The sequence below is a fragment of the Setaria italica genome, chromosome VI, assembly GCF_000263155.2.
Source record: "Setaria italica strain Yugu1 chromosome VI, Setaria_italica_v2.0, whole genome shotgun sequence".
Classification (NCBI taxonomy): domain Eukaryota; kingdom Viridiplantae; phylum Streptophyta; class Magnoliopsida; order Poales; family Poaceae; genus Setaria; species Setaria italica.
This window is the reverse complement of record NC_028455.1, coordinates 21,711,869-21,733,456: the sequence shown is the minus strand read 5'-3', so window position 1 is coordinate 21,733,456 and position 21,588 is coordinate 21,711,869. Positions and strand designations below refer to the sequence as shown.

The 21,588-nt window shown below is 52.6% G+C and overlaps 2 protein-coding genes across 2 annotated transcripts; both read left to right on the top strand.

The window, feature by feature from the left end:
• The first annotated feature begins 15,952 nt into the window (after positions 1-15,952).
• LOC106804404 lies at positions 15,953-16,516 on the top strand. The gene has a single exon (XM_014805417.1). The coding sequence runs from the start codon at positions 15,953-15,955 to the stop codon at positions 16,514-16,516; it is 564 nt and encodes a 187-aa protein (XP_014660903.1).
• Positions 16,517-18,208: 1,692 nt separating this feature from the next.
• Positions 18,209-21,244, top strand: LOC111257708. Its single transcript, XM_022827749.1, has 4 exons — positions 18,209-18,403; positions 18,443-18,951; positions 19,138-19,351; positions 20,987-21,244. Exons 1-4 carry the CDS (start codon positions 18,209-18,211, stop codon positions 21,242-21,244), a joined length of 1,176 nt encoding a protein of 391 aa, XP_022683484.1.
• The last annotated feature ends 344 nt before the right edge of the window (positions 21,245-21,588 follow it).

The window sequence follows — 21,588 nt, the reverse complement described above, 5'->3', positions numbered from 1 at the left end:
GCAACACAATTGCTGAGTGCATAGATCTCTCTAAGGTGGCGCTATGCACAACAAGGTTGGCGCAGGGTCCGTCCCGAGTCCCCTTTGGTCTACGGAACTCGGCTACTATGTATTCCACCAAACTCGTGCAGTCCTTCCAAATCCGCGCATAGCAGATCCGACCACTACCGAGGCAACCACGACAACCACGCGAGAGGTCGGCTGGAGCCCGTACGCGAAGAAGAGGTGGAGCAACCCGCCAACAATGACAACCGCCACCGTGGTGGGAGAGACGCTGGTGAGGACCGCAGTAGACCAGGTCGACAACGTGATCTTCATGCAGAGTTGCGCGACCACCACGACCTCCAAACCGACCTCAACAACCATCACCACGAGCGGGAAGAGGCCAAGCTCCGCCACGCTGAGTATGACCACGACTACGGCACTCCTGGACTCAACCGTGATGCAAAACGCGAGGACCGCTGCTGCTAGGTAGATGAGATGCGCCACCACGCTAACTACGACCGAATTTACGACGCCCTTGAAGACGCTTATGTCCCGCCAGGCGCGACAACGGCAGACACCCCAAGGCTCCACCCGTCCTGTACAACCTCGACGACGACGATGACACATCAATCGACGGGTTTGCCGCCTTCACTCCATGACTAGCCGGCCTCCTTCAAGCCGACAATCAATGAAAAATATGATGGTCGCTCCGACCCCATCATCTAGCTCAAGACCTACAACACCGCGGTGAAAGCCGCCCATGGCACATATGACCAGATAGCTGCCAACTTCCTAATGGTGATGGGTCCCGCTCCGATCCTATGGCTAGAGAACCTTCCTCCAAACAGCATCGACAGTTGGGGTCACCTCGCTAGAGATTTCTCCCAAAATTACCAGGCTACCTCTAGCCGACATGGTAACACGGAGAAACTTGGCCAAGTCCGCCAAAGGATAAATGAAACTATTCGAGAGTACGCCAACCGCTTCTTTGAGAACAACAACAGGCTGGCCGGCGTCGAGGACCGCGACATCATCATGTACTTTTGATCCGGCCTGATGAACCGCACCATGTTCTACAAGTTGTATGAGGCTGCCCCCAAGACGGTCCCCAAATGATGGATGTTGTCAACACCCAGGCATACATAGAGGAGGAGGTGACAGTACAGTTCCAGGGTGGCAAGCATCACTGAATGACGGCTACGACTAGCTAACCCATGACGAACACCAAGGACAACCGGAGTCTTCCTGACTTCGAAAAAGGGCCCCCGAGATCCTCACTATTGAAGGCAGCCCTGCCAGGCTGACCACCTTCCTTCGAGAAGAAGAAGAGTTTGACAACACCCTCAACGCTCCGTGCCCCTTCCACAAGGACACACGTCATAATCTTCAAGACTGCACAATCCTCAAGAAAGAGCTCGGCGCCCCAGTGGAGTACAAGTGATCCCACCGCAGCGACTACCGCAGGGATGACAACCGTCGCGACTACCACCATTGCGATGACCGCACTAACTGTGACAACCGCCACCGCAACGACCGCTACCACTGCCATGACAATCACGACGATCACTGCCGCGATGACCACGATGATTGTGATAACGACAACATGACAACCGTGATGACCAGCACAGAGAGGAGCACCGCAATCAGCCATAACCTGACACCCACCGGCCCGGCACCGACCAAAACGGGGAGTTCTAGCGACTAGATCTCCAGGTCAACATTATCGTGGGCGACCCCAATGCTTTCTGCAGTAACCACAAGCAGAAGCTACACTAGCGAGAGGTGCACTTTGTCTCCATATGGCCAATCCAGTATCTGCACTGGTCAGAGCAACCCATAACCTTCTCCAGGAAAGATCATTGGGTCGACATTCCAGAACCCGGTCCTACACGTTGGTGGCTGCTCGACCATAGACCGGGCCTTACTCCCCAAGGTGCTGATCGACGGTGGCAGCGGCCTCAACATCATCTTCACCGAGACCTTGAAGCACATGGACTTTAACTTCGAGCGGCTCCAGACCTGTGAAGAACCCTTCTACAGCATCGTCCTCGACAAAGGATCCTATCCAATTAGCCGAGTTGTTTTGTCGGTCACCTTTGGCATGCTTGCCAACTACCGCACGAAGTACCTCACATTTGAGGTGGCCAACTTCATGACTTCATACCATACCTTCTTTGACAGGCCCATGCTAGCGAGGTTCATGATGACCCCGCATCACACCTACCTCGTCCTCAAAATGTCAGCTCCAAACGGAGTCCTCTCCATCTATGGCGACGTCGAGACGTCGCACAAGTGTGACACCAAGGCAGTTCAACTCGCGGAGGCCCTGGAGTACTCGACCAAAGCCACCGCCATGGTCGCTGAGGCCCATAAGGTGGATAATGACCAGCTCACGATCCCAGAGACGGAGCCAATTCCCACAGCGCTACAGCTGACTCCAAGGTCAAGAAGATCTGCCTCGGCTTGGAAGACCTATCCAAGATGGCCTTCATAGGGTCCAACCTCTCTGACAAATAGGAACTCGCGCTTACCAGTTTCCTCCGGGAAAACTTGGACATGTCCTCCAGGCATTCGCTTCGTGCGCTAGAAGATCGATGAAGAAGTTGTGCCGCATCGTTATAGCATCCTATAAGTAAGATAAGTAAAAGCTTCACTATTTCACCCAAGATCGCAAGGAGGTCATTAGGGTAGAATTAAATAAGCTCTTAGCCACTGGATTCATCCATGAATGTAAGCATCCTAACTGGTTAGCAAATCCAGTTCTTATAAAAAACAAAACCGGTGAATGGATAATGTGTATCGATTACACCGACCTCAACAAGCACTGCCCTAAGGACCCTTTCCCTCTTCCGGGCATCGACTAGGTCGTAGACTCTACGGCTAGGAGTACCCTGTTGTGTTTCCTGGACTACTACTTGGGCTATCACCAGATTGCCCTCAACCCTGCTAACCAAGACAAGACGGTGTTCATAACATCCTTCGGCATCTATTGTTACAACACTATGACCATTGGGTTGAAAAATACCAACGCCACCTACCAGAAGGCAATCCAGGGTTGCCTCATGACACAGCTACACAGGAACATCGAGGCCTACATCGACGATGTGGTTATCAAGACCAAGGATGAGGAAAGCTTCAAAGCCGACCTCACAAAGACCTTCAACAGCCTCCGGGCTTACCACTGGAAACTTAACCTGGGAAAATGTGTCTTCGGTGTCCCATCTGGAAAGCTCCTGGGCTTCAAGGTCAGCCAGCGTGGCATCAAAGCTAATCCCATCAAGATCAATGCTATCAGAAACATGAAAAAGGCGGCTAACAAGAAAGACATCATGAAGCTTACTGGCATCATGGCAGCCCTCAGTCGCTTCATCAGAAAATTCGGAGAAAAGGGTCTGCCCTTCTTCAACTTGCTCAAAAAGGTGGACAAGTTTGAATTGGACTAGGCCAGCAAGGCACTCAAAGAGCTCAAAGCTTTCCTCACCACTCCCCCCGTCATGATGGCCCCGGCCAACCAAGAAACACTATATCTCTACATCTCTGCAATGACGCACATTGTCAGCAACGTGCTAGTTGTGGAGCGCGAAGAGCCCAGCCATGCCCACATGGTGCAGCGACTGGTGTACTACGTCAGCGAGGTCTTCAACGACTCCAAGATCCACTAAACACAGGTTCAGAAAATTTCTCTACACAGTTCTGATCTTGTCAAAAAAGTTGCACCATTACTTCCAGGCGCACAAGATCCGGGTGGTATCCTCGTACCCTATCAGCGAAATCCTTCACAACAGGATGTCAACAGCCAAGTTGTCAAGTGGTCCATGGAGCTCGACGATTTTGACCTTGATTTCTGCATGCGTCATGCGATCAAATCGCAGATCCTGGCTGACTTTGTGGCTGAGTGGACAGAGATCAAGAAGTTGCCCTCCCTGGAGAGGCCAAAACACTGGACTATGTACTTTGATGGTGCCCTCAACCTCGAAGGAGCTGGCACAGAGGTCCTCTTCATATCCCCCAAAGACGGGCAACTCAAGTACATCCTTCAGATCCACAACAAGGCCACCAACAATGCCGCCGAGTACGAAGCTCTCATCTAGTGCCTCCGCATTGTCATTTCCCTCAGGATCAAGTGCATCGTTGCATACGGTGACTCCAAGGTCATCATTGAGCAAGTCAACAAGAACTGGGACTGCACCAAGGAGTCCATGGGCACTTACTGCACGGAAATTCGCAAACTTGAGGCCTACTTTGATGGTCTTAAGTTTCACCATGTCCCCAGGGACCACAATGTCGCTGCCAATGTCCTGTCCAAGCTCGGTTCCAAGCATGCACATGTTCTGGCCAGCATTTTTGAACAAGATCTCTGGAAACCATCCATCAAGGTTCTGGACCTGGACCAGGTCAACAACAGTGTTGAGGCTCTAACTTTCCCAGCTCCGGCTGATGTCATGATGATTGAGGCAGAAGAAGACTGGAGTGCCCTGTTCATAGCCTTGATCACCCACCAGATGGTGCCAAAGGACAAGATAGAATGTGAAAAATTAGCTCGGAGGAGTGCAAACTATGTCATCATTGGTAAGGAACTCTACAGAAAGGCCGCATCCACAGGCATCTTGATGAAGTGCATTCTGCGCAAAGAGGGCATCGACCTCCTTCACGAGATCCACTCGGGCACATGCGGGAACCACACCGCCTCGGGCACTTTGGTCGGCAAAGCATTTCGCTGTGGCTTCTATTGGCCAACAGTGGTAGCCGATGCAAAGGAGCTCTTCCAAAGGTGTAAAGGGTGCCAATTCTTCTCCAAGCAGCAACATCTACCATCCCAAGCCCTACGCACCATCCCACCATCCTGGCCCTTCACATGTTGGGGGCTGGACATGGTCGGACCCTTCAAGATCGCTCCAAGCGGCTACACCCATATGTTCATGGCAGTTTACAAATTCACCAAGTGGATTGAGGAAATCACAAATTCCAAGGCTGTCATCAGCATCGAGTCAGCTAAACCTGATCAATTCATTGAGGAAATCACACACCGCTTTGGAGTGCCAAACAGGATTAATACCGACCTTGGCAAGCAGTTCGCAAGCTTCGAGTTCTGGGTCTTCTGCCAGGACAACCTCATCGATGTGTATTACTCAGTAGCGCACCCTGCAACGCATAGGTCGAACGTGCAAACGGGATGGTCATCTAGTCCCTCAAGTCCCCCATCTTCGACGATGCGTCCAAGTACGCCAGCAAGTGGCTACGAGAGCTACCTCACGTCATCTGAGGCCTACGAACACAGAAGAGCCAGGCTACTAGCTACACCCCGTTCTTTAGGGTGTACAGTTCAGAGGCCATCCTGCCATCCGACGTGGCCTTTGGCACCCCATAAATTTAGTACTACGAGGAAGGCAAGGCAGAAACAAGTTGGCGGGTCGACCTCGATAGCCTCGAGGAGCACTGAGTAGCGGCTCTCATCTAGCACGCACACCATGAGCAGCAGATACGACGCTACCATGATCGGAATGTCAGGGAACGCTCCTTCAAAGTTGGTGATTTGGTACTTCGCTGGATCCAGTCCACAAAGGACATGCACAATCTGGCCGCCCCCTGGGAGGGCCCCTTCATCATCAAAGAAGTCATCCAGTCAGGCACCTATCGACTCCAATGGGCAGACGGCTCAGGCGTCCCTAATTCATGGAATATTGAGCATCTACGGCGCTTCTACCCTTAGGATTTAAAAGCTATGTACTCTATTTTCCCCTTTATTATTGAATAAATAAAACCTCTGAGGTTCTTTGCGTACCTACTGCCTTACTACCTACTGCCTTACTGTTCTTTTGCTCAAACTCCGACTGACGGTTGGGGGCTATCCGACTTGTTCAACAGCCCACTCACTTTCAATCTCAGGGGCTTCTCCCAGGTGCCGACCTCTGGGTCATGCATCCTTCTCCTCCCCCTCTCGTGGCTAGATGACTAACTCGTGTGGTCGGCGTCCTAGCTCATGAAACCTAGACAACCTTGCATTCACCACCCCTACAAGCTCGAGATCCTCTCTCAGCAGGACGCTGGTCATGCAACTGTGACATCCCAAGTAATTAGGAGCCAAATCAAGAGAAATTGAGATTAAATAAAAAAAACTCAAAATAGTTAAGTGTTAAACACCTTTGTAGTGATGCACTTGGGAAGCAAATAAAAATAAATTTTATATAAGAACTCAAATTTTGGACAATAAAAAAGTGATAGATCTTTTCAAATGGAATAACTTTCATAATTGGCACTTTCCTTGATTTTGAGTGGAAGGTATTCAAAATTGAGTAGAAGTTTGGCCAAAAATCAAAATCATTTTCAAAACCAGTTTTGGCCGGCGTTCCACCAAACTTTTCCCAAGTTTATGTCCAAATCCATCAAGTTTTTCATATGTTAGCTTTTATAAAAGTTATAGCCTATACTTTGAACTCCAACTTTTATTTTTGGAAATTCAAACGCGTAGTTCAAAATTTGTGAGAAAATTCGTGTTGAAGACGGCACCTATGCACGCCACGCATCACGAGCATCATTTGTGCATAATCGAGCATCATGAGCATCATTTGTGCATAATTGAGTATCTCGGCCATGCATTGTTTAAGTTCACATAATTGTTGTTTATTATTGAAATTCAAACTTGTGAAGCAACTCCAATTTTTGCTATGCAATTGTGCCTCTTGTTATTTTATTTAAATACTAGATGCAATTTGATGATTTTACAATATTTCTACTTAATTTTTGAGTGATATTTCCATGTGTTAAAAATTCATTTAACTTTTAGTTTTGGCTGTGTTCTTTTGTCAATTGTGTAAAAACTTGAGCAGTTCTTGAGGTGATTCTTATGCCATTGTGTTCTTTGAGATTTTATCTTTCAAATGAGTATTTTTGGGAAAATTGTGGGTGCCTGTAGCTGGGTTGTTTGAGTGGGGAAATTTGAATAGTTTAATCTCGATCGGGCCCACTCGTCAGCAGCATCTTCCTCCTCTCCTGTGCCTCCTCGAAGCTGGATTGGGCAGAGCCAATAGTGCCAGCAGGCCGCCCAACACCGGATTGGCCACCATAGCTGGCGCCATGCGAAATTCCTCCCTTGCCCTCTCGGTTCCTCACCTTTTTAAGCAAAGCCGCCGGCTCCCGCAACCCTTGCCCCCTTCCTCCTACCATTACCAGTACCACCCAAGCTCCAAGCTCACCACCGTCACCGGTGGTAAGCCAATGCTCGATTCCTTGCAGCTGGAGCTTCCTCGCGACGCCGCACTTCCGTTTCACTACTCACCCGTTGGCGCTGTCCCTTCTGCGGGCACCCCCGCCGGCGAGCTCCTCCGCCTCTATCCACCACCTTCCGCCGCCCCTAGCACCCCTGCTATGCCACCTCCTCCTCATCGTGGAGCCCTTGCTGGTGAGCTCCACAGCCTTGGGGCGCGGTCCCGCCACCGCCGGCCAAGGCCACGGCCAGGCCGTGCGCCGGCCGAGCCCATGCCCTGTTTGCATGTGTGCGTGTGTGTTGCTGTGGGAGAAGAAGAAGAAAGAGAGGGGGGTTATGGGGAATTTTTAGGGACCTATATGTGAGAATCTTTAGATCTGAGGGTTGTTTTACAAAATGATCTCGGTTTTGTTTTATTTCCTATATTTAAATAGCTGCAAGCTTGGAAAATGCATAGAAATGTGTAGAAAAATGTTAAAAATGTAAACTTATTTTGTTGAGTTCCTGATGATGCCTAGTTTATTTCAAAAATGATTATGTGCATGTTACTGTTGCATATCTAATGCTATGATTTATTTTGTCCTAGACTTCTTAAATGCCTTATAAATCATGTGATATTCTAAAAATTGTGAAACCAGTTTTGTTAGCTTCCATTTATCATGTATGTTCTAGATTTGCAACTTGTGTTAGCGGAATCTATGGTTTTCATGCTCTTTTAAATATAATGCTTGTTTGCTATCTTAATTTTGTTATTTACATGATAATTAGTGGAAAATAGATAAAAAATGCAAAATAAATTTTGTTAGATTCTTGATGCTCATGCCTTACTAGTAAAAATACTTGTTCCTATGAAATATGTGTTTTATTGCTTAATAAAAATACATGATGTTTAATCTCCTTATTGTGGGATAAATAGTTCTCATGCTCATAAAATCCTGAAAAATTCAATAGTAGCATGTTCATCCCTAGAAGGTTTGAGTACCAAAGCACCACACCCTACTGTCCTTTGATTAACAAATGTCTAAGAAAGTTATATGTGTACACAATCATCATCAAAATAAAAACTATGTTTTCTTCCCAAGTAACCTTGTTTTGTGAAGAAAGAAATGATTATAAACCTGTCTAGGTGAATATGGCCAAAAAGGAAAGAAAGGTGTATAAACTTGTCTAGGTGAATGTGGTTGAAAATACACCCTATGCTTTTGTAATGAATAACGAAATGAAACCTACGTCATGAAAGGCTATAAACGAAATCTTATGCATACCGGAAGTTGAAGTCTGTACACCTGATGACGGGAACTTGCAGTTTGCCGAAGATCGAGGTCGATGCAGCCCAGTTTGCTAGAAGGAACTCGTCGAGAAACTACATTACTCCTACTCCTAGGGCAATGACGTGAAGCCGAAAGGTAGATGCGTAAAGGTAAATATGTTGTATTGATCGTGTGATGCCAATTACAAGGGCTGGGTACGTATACCCTAGGCTAAAGAATCCTAGCTGATCCGTACAAAGACTTGCCTAACAATAAATATCTAAATTAAAGGAAATATTTAAAATACATGGACTCTAATTTCACATGTAGAGATGCTTCCTTGTCCATCCGTGAAGAGGCCAATACGTGATTAACTTGGTCTTCTCCTTCTCATGCGGGAACCTAATCTTATTTTAATCATCTTCATATACATGTGCTGGCCTGTACGCTCTTTCTTCATTCTAATCAACATTTGCATGTACGTGCTGACCTCTATACATGCACTTTATTTATTCTGATTACCTCTTCCTGTCCAGCCGATCCCACTAAACCGATGTCCTACTTACTCCAGATTATTTGGATTTTCACTTGCTACTTACTCCAGATTATTTGGATTTTCACTTGTTAAAATCTGACGTCAACACGGGCCCCCAATTTCGAAGTATGAAGGCTTCATGTTTCGAAACTAATTATAAAAGTCTGATGCTTGTCTTTGGAGCCAATGACGTCTGATTGCAATATTCAAAGCCGCATCGACTCCTCTTGAAAAATATAAAGAACCCCATTGGTTTGATGCCTTGATCCCACTCTGAGCTGATGAATTCGCTGGCAGTGGAAACAACAAATCAATATATGGACACCAAAACTTGGTGCAGGAACCAGCAAGTTTTTGTTGGCAACATGTGGGTCCCCCTAATTTTGAAGTACGGATGTTTTATACTTCGAAATTAATAGCTGATATAATAATGCTGACAAGACCTCGACGTTTTTGCGTGGAAGAATTCATTCTCCCTACTTGCCGAAAGCCACTCATCGGCCGGAAGAGTTTTCTGTCATATCAGCACCTCTGAAGATTCTTGCTGCCGATGAAGCAGGTCCCATATTAGCCAGATTTCCAGAATCCTCTCGTCATCTTAATTTAATTGGACCTCGTGCAACTTAAATTCCCTTCTATCGGCTCCCTTCCTTTTGCTCATTCAGATGCATCTTCTATGTTCCATCGGCTGCACAATAATAGAACCGTCGGCTGGAACTTTCGACCTTGATCGTACTGTCTTTTTTAAGCCTGATAATTCTTGCCCCGTATCGGCTATGAGAAAGCTGATTTGCTACCAATCACCGAACAGCCGATACATACTTCATGTTGATTAATGCAGGTCAGTAGGTCACCATGGTCATCAAGCCTCCATCATTGGCCTGGAACTTCATCGAACAGACAGCTTCTGAGCAGACCATACGCGTGTACGTGATTTGTACTGCCGAATCCCAATGCACATACGATACTTTCTAGCCGGGACAAATATTTGCAAATGGAGAACGAACAACCCAGCCGATGACAGCAAGGCACAGTTGCGGGAGCTGTAACAGTATCGGCAGGTCCGTACCTAAGTTTTGGTGGCCCTGGCGCAAATACAAACTGGTGGCCCTAAATTTCGAAGATACAAATAAGAAAAATAAGAAAAATATAGTTATACTTCACAATGTAATTACCATAATCATTAATACCTCGGAGGCTCATGCTAAGTTACAATTTTGCTAAATGCTGATTAACAGATGCAAATATATGGTTTGAATGCCTCTTTTCTGATGTATATGCTCTTGCCTATGTTAAATTTTTCATGGATCCTAACCAAAGACAGTGCAATATGCTTGCTCTGATATGCTCAAGTGTGGTCAGTGGCAAATGAGGCACAAGCTCAAGAAGAATTACTTTGATGGTGTACCAGCAAACAAAGTCAGAACAACATCACCACTGAAGAGTATGACTCATGAACAATGGAAAGCACTTGTGGAGATGTGGTCGAGCCCGAACCATATAAGGTATGGAGTTGAATGCTGTTGGAAGTTGTATTATTCAGAAATAAGTTTCATGCTGCAGTTTTAATTGGTGCTTAAATAAATGTTGTGTTCATTACCTACTGTTTAAATTTGATTGAGAGATGAGAATTTGTATCAGCTTTAAGCCTGCAGCTCTGAAACATGTCCTGTCCATGTTAACTTGCATGTTTTCAGTTCATTTATCATTTCCCGAACCCATTTTTCTTCTTTAATAAATAGAAGGAACAATGGTACTACCATGGTGATTAAACTGTTTGTGCTCATGAGTTTTGAATCATCTAAGTAATGTGGCATAGCTAGTCTAGTTTCAAGTATCAAACTAGCTAAAGAACTGTAGAGTGTCTACTAATGCTGGTTTCTAATGTTTTTTGTTGGTTCTGTATACAAATTATGACTAGTTGTTTATATGTATGTTTTCTATGTCCTACTATCTAAATTTCTCTATTTCCACTATGAGCAATGTTTACTGTTGTACTGACATGTGCCTTATAGGAGAAGTGTTTGAAGGCCAAAGTGAATGGTGGGAAAGTTAAGTACGCTCACAAGACAGGCTCCCGGTGCTACATTGTGTAGACTCATGTTGTGGTAAGATAGAGAAGTTCTTGGTTGGACACTCTATAATTTTGTTCATTCTATTGAGTTTACAAGTTTGTGTAGTATTGTAACATGGTTCTACTTTCTCCACTTTTGCATGGAACCTTGTAATTTAAGATATTTTTCATCGATTGTTTAATCATTTACCATTAGCAAGTGCCTTGTGAACCGGTGGATATGTTAAGTACTTGAATTATGCTGTTATGGTCTTGATATCCTCTCTCCTGCGATGGCTGTTATGATCCTGTGAAATAAATGTCTATGTCCAATTGTAAAACCGCTAAACAGCATATGAACGAGCAATATTATTTATCTTGCTAATATCTACCACTATCCACCAACTGACTCCAAATTGGTTGCATGTTACAAGACACACATAAATATGCGCCACCCACTACAATTGATCTTTTCAAGGAGTTTCACCGCAACAGGAAGACCGGTATTAGTGAGCCTGTTAAGGAAGCTATTCTAAGTTCAGTTCTTGCATTTGCTATGTTTGATAAGCTTTGAAAAACTAAATGGATTGGTATTCTTGAAAAGTTGTAAGTTGCATTATTGGATTAGTGAATGAGAAAAGTATGACACCATGTTTAAATACCATGCATTAGTACTATAATATTCTATCTTATACTACAAGTATCAGTTTGAAGGACTATCTTGCTCAAGTTTCAATTCATTGTTGTTGTCGTTACAACATACGTGGGAAAAAATAAGCATGTAATACAATGGACATCTTTTGTGAAGGATATATTTTTTTGGTCACCGTGCGGGGCAAAAAAGTTATAACTAGGTGTTAAGCGTGTCTGTTTCTTGCACGACGCAAACTCTTAGTGCTTCCGAATTCAAAACTTCGTCCCTCCCTTATTTCTCCAAGACTCTGCTATCTTGACTATGTAAATAAATATATGGCACGGCATTACCATGCAAATTACGTAGCCACCAGTCTACAGGGCAGAATTCGGTGGTGGAGCCGGCGAGGCGAGGCGGAGCCGGGCAAGGTGTGCGGGGAGGAGAGAGAGGGGAGGGGGGCAGGGGGTGGAAATTGGTCTGAGGGGACCACTTTTAGCCAAAGTTTTCCAAATGGGTAAGGCCCACTGGGCGGCCCGAGGCCCGGCACTAAAAAACCTGGCACGAACACGGGCCCGGCACGAGAGGAATAGTGCTCGGGCCGGCCCGGCACGATGATAGTGCCGGGCCTAGGCCGTCTCCCGGCACGCTGGGCCAGCACGAGCCCGACACGATTTTTGGGCCGGCCCGATGCTGGCCCGACACCCCCACGCCCCTCGCCTCCTGACCGTTCATCTCTGGCATCCCATCGCCTCCCGACCGTTGGATCAAGCCATTGGGGATGGGGTATATAAGCCCGCCGGCCGCCTCGCCCCGCTCGGCTGCAAACCCTAGCGTCATTTCCCCTCCCCTCCCCGCCGCTCTAGATCTGGATCTCGCTCTCCTCTGGCTCTCCGCCTCCTGTTGGGGGGAAATATTAACGACCCCCTAATACGCTGCTTAAGGAAACAAACATAAAGGCCCAGGCCCACCAAAGCATGATCAAATCATCGCCTCGCCCGACCCAGGCGTCAGGGTCGGGAGCGCCCGACCTCCCTTCACGAGGCCTCCGCCTCGCCCGACTGTAACCCCAGGGTCGGGAGCGTCCGACCCTGTACCGCGCAAGTTCCGCCTCGCCCGACCCCGAGCGAAAGAGTCGGGCGCGTTGAGGGCCACGGGGTCAGAATCCCCCTCGGATACGATCCGCGTAGATAGGACAAAATCCTGTGGGTCCCCCCGTCGGCCTCACCATAAATACGCCGCAGAGCTGGCAGAACACAGGGCGACCGCGCCCCTCACGCAACCCAGCGCAAGTACCCGTGCACGACCGGCCTGTGCGAGCTACAGTGCCGGCGGCCGGTTTCTATTCGTCGCAGGGTACTCATGACATGCGGCGACCGGAGCGAAGCAGGGAGCGGCCCCGTCCTCGGGTCCCGCACGCCCTCGGGCCCCGCGCGAACGGCAGTACAGGCGTGAAGCTCCCCCTCTCTACAAGCTATCGCGAGGGCGGCGGTATCCACCGTCCTCCCTAACGGACGGCGGGGTGACAACGAAACCGCCTCATCATGACCTAACCTGGAACCTACGAACACCGAAGTAGCTATCTGCAGGGAGCGGTGACACTTGGCGTCTGGCGACCACCCATCCCGGCATGCACGGCGGCACGCGTTCAGGGTCGGCAAGACATCAAGCGCCTTGGCTCTCCCTCCTCCTCCACGCCGGGCCTTTTTTACCATCTTACTCTTTGCCTTTTACCCGGTCCCAATTGTAACTCCGGCCGGCCCCTTTGCGATATAAAAGGAGGAACCTAGAGCCGGGGGAGGGGATGGGCAGACCGGGAGATCGACACTCCTCCTAGAACACGAAAACTGAAGAGACCTGGGACCAGTCCCTCTCTCACCCATCTGTAACCCCCTACTACAGAATCCCCGCGCGGGCAACACGAACATCCTCGATACTGGACGTAGGGCTTCCTTTGCCCGAACCAGTCTAATCCGTGTCTCCCGTGCAACCATCTGAGGCTCACGCGCATAAAAGAAATTTACTAGTCTAAGTCCTGATCGGCTGATCTTGACAACGACAGTTGGCGCGCCAGGTAGGGGACCTTTGTGCGTGCATCTCCAAGTTTCAGATGGCCAATCGCGATAGCAGCTTCGCTTCGGGCTCCTTGATCCGTTTCGGGAGCCTGGACTTTCTGGCCACCGGAAATGGGATCGAGCTGATCCCTGTCCACGTCCTGCCCGCTCGTCCTGCTACCCTCGGCACCACCGCCAGGACGGCGACGAGCGGCCGGATGCCAGCCAGAGGGGCCTCACCAGAAGGATGGCCCTTCGGGCTACGCAACGCCACGGGGGCTCATGGCCGCCTCCTAATGCGGTCCCTCGCCACGTCGCCCGCGAGTAACGAGCTCGCGGGCATGGCAAGGACAATCTCCGACACTTGCTCCAGTAACAAGAATCCTGACCCCTCGCGTGAGTGCTTCATGGCTGACGCGCACTCCGAGGGGTCCGACGGCGATGGTGCCGAGGGAAGGCGACGGGCTCCCCCCTCGCGCGCCGCAGCTACGACTGGGGCCCTACCCAGGGTACCAGAGGGCTCTCTGCAACCGGAAGCGCGCACGGGCGCTCGCCAAGAAGTAGAGCACCCCCGCCACGAGGGGGGAGCACGACAACGAGCGCGCGACATCCAGGAACGCATCTGTGCGGATGGGGAACGTCCACCGCTCTTCGCCCATGCCAGCCAGAACGTCGCCGCCGCGACAGTGTTACTCCAATAGCTCCCTGAGCCGGCAACACCTGAGGAGCGACGGGCGCGCCAAGAGATGCGTAACCTACTCGAGTGCGCCGTTGTCCAGCAAGCAGAAAGTTCGGCGTCTCGACGACGCGGCCAGAACGCCAGTAGGGCGACGCAGGGCGCCTCCCCGGAACGGCGGGGGAAATCTGTCCATCAACCCCTTCCGGAGGCGAATCCGGCTGCGACCGCATAGCGAGCACCGCCACTCGCGGTAGGCGAGGCCCGATCCATCCACCAGCGCGTCGGTCCCGTTCGCGACGCCCGCGATACACTGAATGCGCGGAGGCGTTCCCGCGCGGACAGGGCGGACGGGGCGGACTGTGGCTACCACGTCCACCGTGGCGGACGCTACGACAGCGGGGAAGACCGCAGTCCGAGCCCCGGAGCGGCTGGACCTCGGGCCTTCTCTGCGCGCATCCTGAATGCGCCCTTCCCGCCGCGCTTCCGGCAGCCTACGAGCGTGGCCAAATACTCGGGGGAGACCAACCCTGGGGTATGGCTCAGCGATTACCGGCTTGCATGTCAAGCCGGCGGGGCGGACGATGACTTGTTCATCATCCGCAACCTACCCTTGTTTCTGGCAGACTCCACGAGAGCCTGGCTAGAACATATCCCTTCAGGGCGCGTTCGCAACTGGAACGACTTGAAGGAGGTTTTCGTAGGAAACTTCCAAGGGACGTACGCACGCCCTGGCAACTCCTGGGATCTCCGGAGCTGCCGCCAGGGGGCGGACGAGTCCCTCCGGGACTACATCCGGTGCTTCTCCAGAAAGCGCACTGAGCTCTCCAACGTCGCCGACGCTGACGTCATAGGAGCCTTCCTAGCAGGGACCTCTTGCCGACCCCTCGTCCACGAGCTAGGGCGCCGAGGCCCGCGGACCACGGAGGAGCTCCTCAACATCGCCACTAGCTATGCCTCTGGCGAAGAGGCTGTCGGAGCGATCTTTGATCGTTCCAAAGGCAAGGCGAAGCGGGAGGAGGACGCCGACGAAGGCACCTCCAACCGCCAGCAGCAGAAGAAGAAGGGCAAGCAGCGGCGCGAGGCCCCCCTCGTGGCCGCAGCCGAACGCAAGCGAGGGCAGCCGCCCCCCGAGGGCACACCCGGCTTCTTCGACAAGCTGCTCGAGGGACCATGCCCGAACCACGAGTTCCCCGTCAAACACGCCTACAAAGACTGCAACCTCATGAAGAGGTTCTTCGTGGGCAATCCGGTGAAGGGTGACCGGAAGCGGAAGCCCGACGAGGAAAGGAAGGGTGACGAGGAGAAGGAAGACGGCTTTCCTAAGGTGGACGGCTGCTTCATGATCTTCGGGGGGTCCGCAGCGTACGACACCAAGCGCCAATAGAAGCTGGAGCGCCGGGAGATCTATGCGGCTGAGCCCGCGACCCCGGCCTTCCTCGACTGGTCCGCGCCGGCCATCACATTCGACCGGTCCGACCACCCCGGACGCGTCCGGCACCCGGGGCGCTACCCACTAGTCGTCGACCCCATCGTCGGCACTACGCGTCTCACCAAGGTACTCATGGATGGGGGCAGCGGCCTCAACCTCCTCTACGCTGAGACCCTCGACGCCATGGGGATCGACCGCTCCCGTCTCCGTCCTAGCAAGGCTCCCTTCCATGGCGTCGTGCCAGGGAAGCAGGCAACGCCCCTCGGGCAGATCGACCTGCCCGTCACGTTTGGGACCCCTTCCAACTACAGGAAGGAGGTCCTCACCTTCGAGGTGGTGGGCTTTCGCGGAACCTACCACGCCATCTTGGGCCGCCCATGCTATGCGAAGTTCATGGCAATCCCCAACTACACCTACCTCAAGCTCAAGCTGCCAGGACCCAACGGAGTCATCACCGTCGGCACGACCTTCCAGAAGGCTTACGAGTGCGACGTCGAGTGCTGCGAGTACGCCGCGGCTGTCACCGTCTCGGGCGACATGGTGGCCCAGCTTGAGGAAACAGTTGAGGACCGGCCCGACGCCAAGCAGTCAGGAACCTCCTTCGAGCCCACCGAAGGTATCAAAGAAGTCCCCCTCAATCCCGGTTGTTCCAATGGAGGGGTGGTGAGGATCAGCGCAGCCCTATCCCCCAAATAGGAAAGCGCGCTCGTCGGCTTCCTCCGCGCAAACAGCGATGTCTTTGCGTGGAAGCCCTCGGACATGCCAGGCATCCCGAGAGAAGTCGCCGAGCATTCCCTGAACATCAGGGCCGGCTCTAAACCGGTGAAGCAGGGCTTGCACCGTTTCGACGAAGAAAGGCGCAGGGCCATTGGTGAAGAGCTCGAGAAGCTCCTGGCGGCCGGCTTCATCAAGGAAGTACACCACCCCGAGTGGTTGGCCAATCCTGTTCTTGTGCCGAAAAAGAATGGGAAATGGAGAATGTGTGTCGATTATACCGGTCTCAACAAAGCGTGTCCGAAGGATCCGTTCCCTTTGCCACGTATAGATCAAATAGTCGACTCAACGGCTGGGTGCGAAACTCTCAGTTTCCTCGACGCATACTCCAGCTATCACCAGATTGCGATGAAAGAGGCCGACCAGCTTGCCACCTCCTTCATCACTCCCTTTGGCCCCTACTGCTATGTTAAGATGCCGTTCGGCCTCAAAAACACGGGGGCTACCTTCCAGCGATGTATGCTCAAGTGCTTCGGAGACCTCATCGGGCGGACCGTTGAGGCCTACGTCGACGACATCGTTGTCAAATCCAGGAAGAGCGATCGGCTCGTTCCCGACCTGGAGCTAGCCTTCGAAAGGCTAAGGGACAAGCGCATCAAGCTTAACCCCGAAAAATGCGTGTTCGGGGTCCCAAGGGGCATGCTGCTAGGCTTCATCGTCTCCGTGCGCAGCATCGAGGCGAACCCGGAGAAGATAGCGGCCATCAACGACATGGGGCCGATCCGGAACATGAAGGGGGTGCAGCGAGTCATGGGATGCTTAGCATCCCTAAGCCGCTTCATCTCGCGCCTCGGCGAGCGAGGACTTCCCCTTTATCGGCTCCTGAAGAAATCCGACCGCTTCGAGTGGACCAGCGAGGCGCAGGAGGCGCTTGACCGGCTCAAGGACCTCCTGACGAAGGCCCCAATCCTGGTTCCCCCGGCCGACGGCGAGATCCTTCTACTCTACGTCACGGCGACCACCCAGGTGGTCAGCGCGGCCCTAGTGGTGGAGCGGGAGGAGGAGGGGCATGCTCTTAAGGTGCAACGCCCGGTGTACTTCATCAGCGAGGTGTTGTTCGAATCCAAGTCACGATACCCGCAGATCCAGAAGCTCGTCTACGCCGTCCTCATCACGAAGAGGAAGCTGCGTCACTACTTCACCTCCCACCCGGTAACGGTCGTCTCTTCATTCCCGCTTGGTGAAGTAATCCGGAACCCAAATGCAACAGGGAGGATCGCGAAATGGGCGGTTGAGCTTATGGACCAGGGTATCACCTACGTCCCCCGCGCTGCCATCAAATCCCAGGTACTTGCCGATTTTGTGGCCGAATGGACAGAGATACAAACACCGCCGGCGACAGAGGAGCAGGAGTATTGGACGCTGTACTTCGACGGGTCGCTGATGAGGGCCCGCGCCGGAGCAGGCCTCGTTTTCGTCTCTCCGCTGGGCGTACGCATAAGGTACATGATTCGCCTCCATTTTCCTGCATCCAACAATGTCGCTGAGTATGAAGCCCTTCTCAACGGGCTTCGCATCGCCATCGAGCTGGGCATCCGTCGACTAGACGTCCGAGGCGATTCCCAGTTGGTCGTCGAACAGGTCATGAAAGAATGGAGCTGCCATGATCCAAAAATGGCCGCCTACTGCGACGAGGTACGTAAGCTCGAGGACAAGTTCGACGGGTTGGAGCTCAGCCACGTCGCAAGGCGCTTCAACGAAGCCGCCGACGAGCTCGCAAAGGCGGCGTCCGGCCGGATGCCCGTCCCCGACGGCGTCTTCATTAGCGACCAGCTGGAGCCTTCGATCCGTTACCCGGAGCCAGCAGGGGTCGGCGAGGCATGCCCAGCCTTGGGGTCGGGATCCGAGCCAGGAGAGGTCGGCAATACGCCACCTATCCTGGACCCGAACACCAACCCCGAGGTTATGGAAATCGAGGCGGGCCCCGCACCAGGGACCGACCCCCCGACCGATTGGAGAGCCCCGTACCTCGAGTACCTTATCCACGACGCGCTCCCCACTGACAAGACCGAAGCCCGCAGGATCACGCGCCGTGCGAAATCCTTCACCATCATCGACCAGGAGCTTTACAAGCGAAGCCACACGGGGATCCTCCAGTGCTGCATCCCGATCGAGCAGGGAAAGGCGCTGATCCAGGACATCCACGCCGGGGCTTGCGGTCATCACGCTGCGCCAAGGACGCTTGTGGGCAATGCTTTCCGGCAAGGTTTCTACTGGCCAACCGCGGTCGCGGATGCTACCCAGGTAGTCCGCACTTGCGAAGGATGCCAATTCTTTGCCCGTCAAACCCATCTGCCCGCGCAGGCATTACAAACCATCCCCATCACGTGGCCGTTCGCGGTCTGGGGGCTGGATCTCGTTGGACCCTTCAAAAGGGCGCCCGGGGGCTTCACCCACCTACTCGTCGCTGTCGACAAGTTTTCCAAATGGATCGAAGCAAGGCCTGTGGCGCAAATCAAGTCCGAGCAGGCGGTACAATTCTTCACCGACATCATCCACCGCTTCGGGATCCCGAACTCCATCATAACCGACAACGGTACGTAATTCACCGGAAAACGATTCCTCCAGTTCTGCGACGACCACCACATTCAAGTGGATTGGGCGGCAGTTGCGCACCCCCGCACGAACGGGCAAGTCGAACGAGCCAACGGCATGATACTTCAGGGTCTCAAGCCACGGATCTTCGACCGCCTTAAAAAGTTCGGCGGACGATGGGTTGCGGAACTCCCAGCAGTCCTCTGGAGCCTGAGGACGACCCCCAGCCGGGCGACAGGATTCACCCCGTTCTTCATGGTTTACGGGTCCGAGGCCATCCTGCCCACCGACTTGGAGTACGGGTCACCAAGGGTCAAAGCATACGACGAACAGGGAAACCAAGCGTCGCTCAAGGACGCGCAAGACCAACTCGACGAAGCACGAGATGTAGCCCTCCTACACTCGGCTAAGTACCAGCAGGCCCTACGGCGTTACCACAGCCGCAAAATACAAGGCCGCGCCTTCAACGTTGGAGATCTAGTGCTCCGCCTCGTCCAAGACAACAGGGGTCGGCACAAGTTGACTCCCCCATGGGAAGGCCCGTTCATCATCGCACAGGTGCTACGGCCAGGCACCTACAAGCTGGCAACTCCCGATGGGCAAATCTTCAGCAACGCCTGGAACATAGAACAGCTAAGGCGCTTCTACCCATAGCTCTCGTTTATAAGTTATATATAACCTTGCCCCCGTTTTCGCTTAAGCTCAGGGGTATCCGACCCTGGCCTCGTTCCAAGGTCGCATACCCCTCAGGGGCTACCAGTTTTATTCTTCTGCTAAAAAGAAACCCTGAGCCACCTTGGCTCAGGTCTTTTCGTTTAAGCTCAGGGGTATCCGACCCTGGCCTCGTCCCAAGGTCGCATACCCCTCGGGGGCTACCAGTTTTGACCTTCACGAAACAAGAAGGCCTTTTCTTTTGAGCTCAGGGGTATCCGACCCTGGCCTGGCCCCAGGATCGAACACCCCTCGGGGGCTATCAGGGGTCCCAACCCCAGCCGCTGGGCACCGCTAAAAAGAAAAACGTTTTTCTTCTTTCAAAAATCGGACACTCCCTTTCGAAAACCTTTGGACGCAAAAAAGATAAGGATGCATGAACGGTACTCAGCCAAGTTGCGATCGGACTGCGAAAAAGCCTATGCCCCAGCGGCTACGGTACCTTCGCTCATCAAAAACTTACTGACACGCCCGGCAACGCATCCGAACGCTTTCAAAAACCAAAGGAATAACAAAGGGAAACGGTTTCATTAGCACAAAATAAAAAGTCATAAGAACAGGCCCATATGGCCAGCGCAAACAAGTTCAAGACGACTGACTTAAATACAAACGTTTTTTGGGCACAAGCCCGGTACAGCTAATTGACAGGAGGGTCGGCTGGAGCAGTAGTCCCGGGGTCGGCTGAAGCGGCGGCTTCGGGGTCAACAGGAGCGTCGGCTTCAGGGTCGGCGGCGGCAGGGGCCTCGAGACCGGCAGGAGCGGCTTCAGGGTCGGCAGGGGGAACGGCTTCATCCTCCAGAAGCTTCGCGAGGGCCTCCGCCGGCGCAGTCACCACGGAGTCGATCTCGTCCAGCTCGGCGTCGGTGTAGCCGGCGCAGTACCCCTCACTCATCCCGACAAAGTTAATGTCGGCATAGTGAGAGCCGAAGACCCCGAAGGCGCGCCGCACACCAAGGTGAAGCGCGTCCACGGCAATCTCACGACGGCGATGGCGCACTTCAAGAACACGGGCCGGCAGCGAGCTCGACCCTTCTTCCGGAGCGACGCCGAAGTCCTCGCAGACGACGCGGACCGCATCCCGCAAGGCGCCGTGCTCGCCGCGCTCCTCGTCGAGCAAAACCCGCAACCTGGCAATGTCCTCTGCAGGAGCCGATCAAGAAACCTCACCAAGTTAAAGGAAACGAAACACCAACGACACGGAAATACAGAAGCAGAAAGAGCCTCACCGTCGGCCTAGGCCTTCAGCTCGCGTTCCCGGTCGGCACTGAGGGACACGGCGGTCTGGAGCCCGTGCACCTGCAAACGGAATTGGTCGCATTCCGCGCGAAGGGCTCCATTCTCCCCCCTCAGCCGCGCCAGTTCCTCGGCGTCTCGGCGGGCCCGCTCGGTAGCAGCGGCTCTTAGCCCCTCGGCGTCACGGCGCGCCTTTTCCATAGCAGCCTGGAACTCCTCAAGGTCGAGGCGGGCCTTCTCCGCGACGGCCTGGAGCTTGGCCTCGGCACGCCGCGCCCCCTCTAGCGCCGCCTGCTCGCGCCCCTCCAGATCGCGAATGGCCCCCTGGGCGGCACCGAGCTGCAGGGCCAGACTCCTGGAACGCTCCCTCTCGGTGTTATAGTGCTCCCAGAGGTTCCGCTGCCGCCGGAGGAAGTCGGATTTCTCCAGGCTGGCCTCCTGAAGAGCCTGCAAAGCAGCATGACGGTAAGACAAAAAAGCAAAAATAAAGGAGCTCATCACCGAGCGGTAGAAAC

Bases quoted from the DNA above. Each gene is read 5' to 3' on its own strand.
- LOC106804404 (XM_014805417.1), top strand. From the start codon at position 15,953: ATGGATGGGGGCAGCGGCCTCAACCTCCTCTACGCTGAGACCCTCGAC.
- LOC111257708 (XM_022827749.1), top strand. From the start codon at position 18,209: ATGGCCGCCTACTGCGACGAGGTACGTAAGCTCGAGGACAAGTTCGAC. The intron at 18,952-19,137 runs CGTTGGACCCTT...CAACGGTACGTA, and splicing joins GCGGTCTGGGGGCTGGATCT to ATTCACCGGAAAACGATTCC. The intron at 19,352-20,986 runs CCCAGCCGGGCG...TGTCCTCTGCAG, and splicing joins TCTGGAGCCTGAGGACGACC to GAGCCGATCAAGAAACCTCA.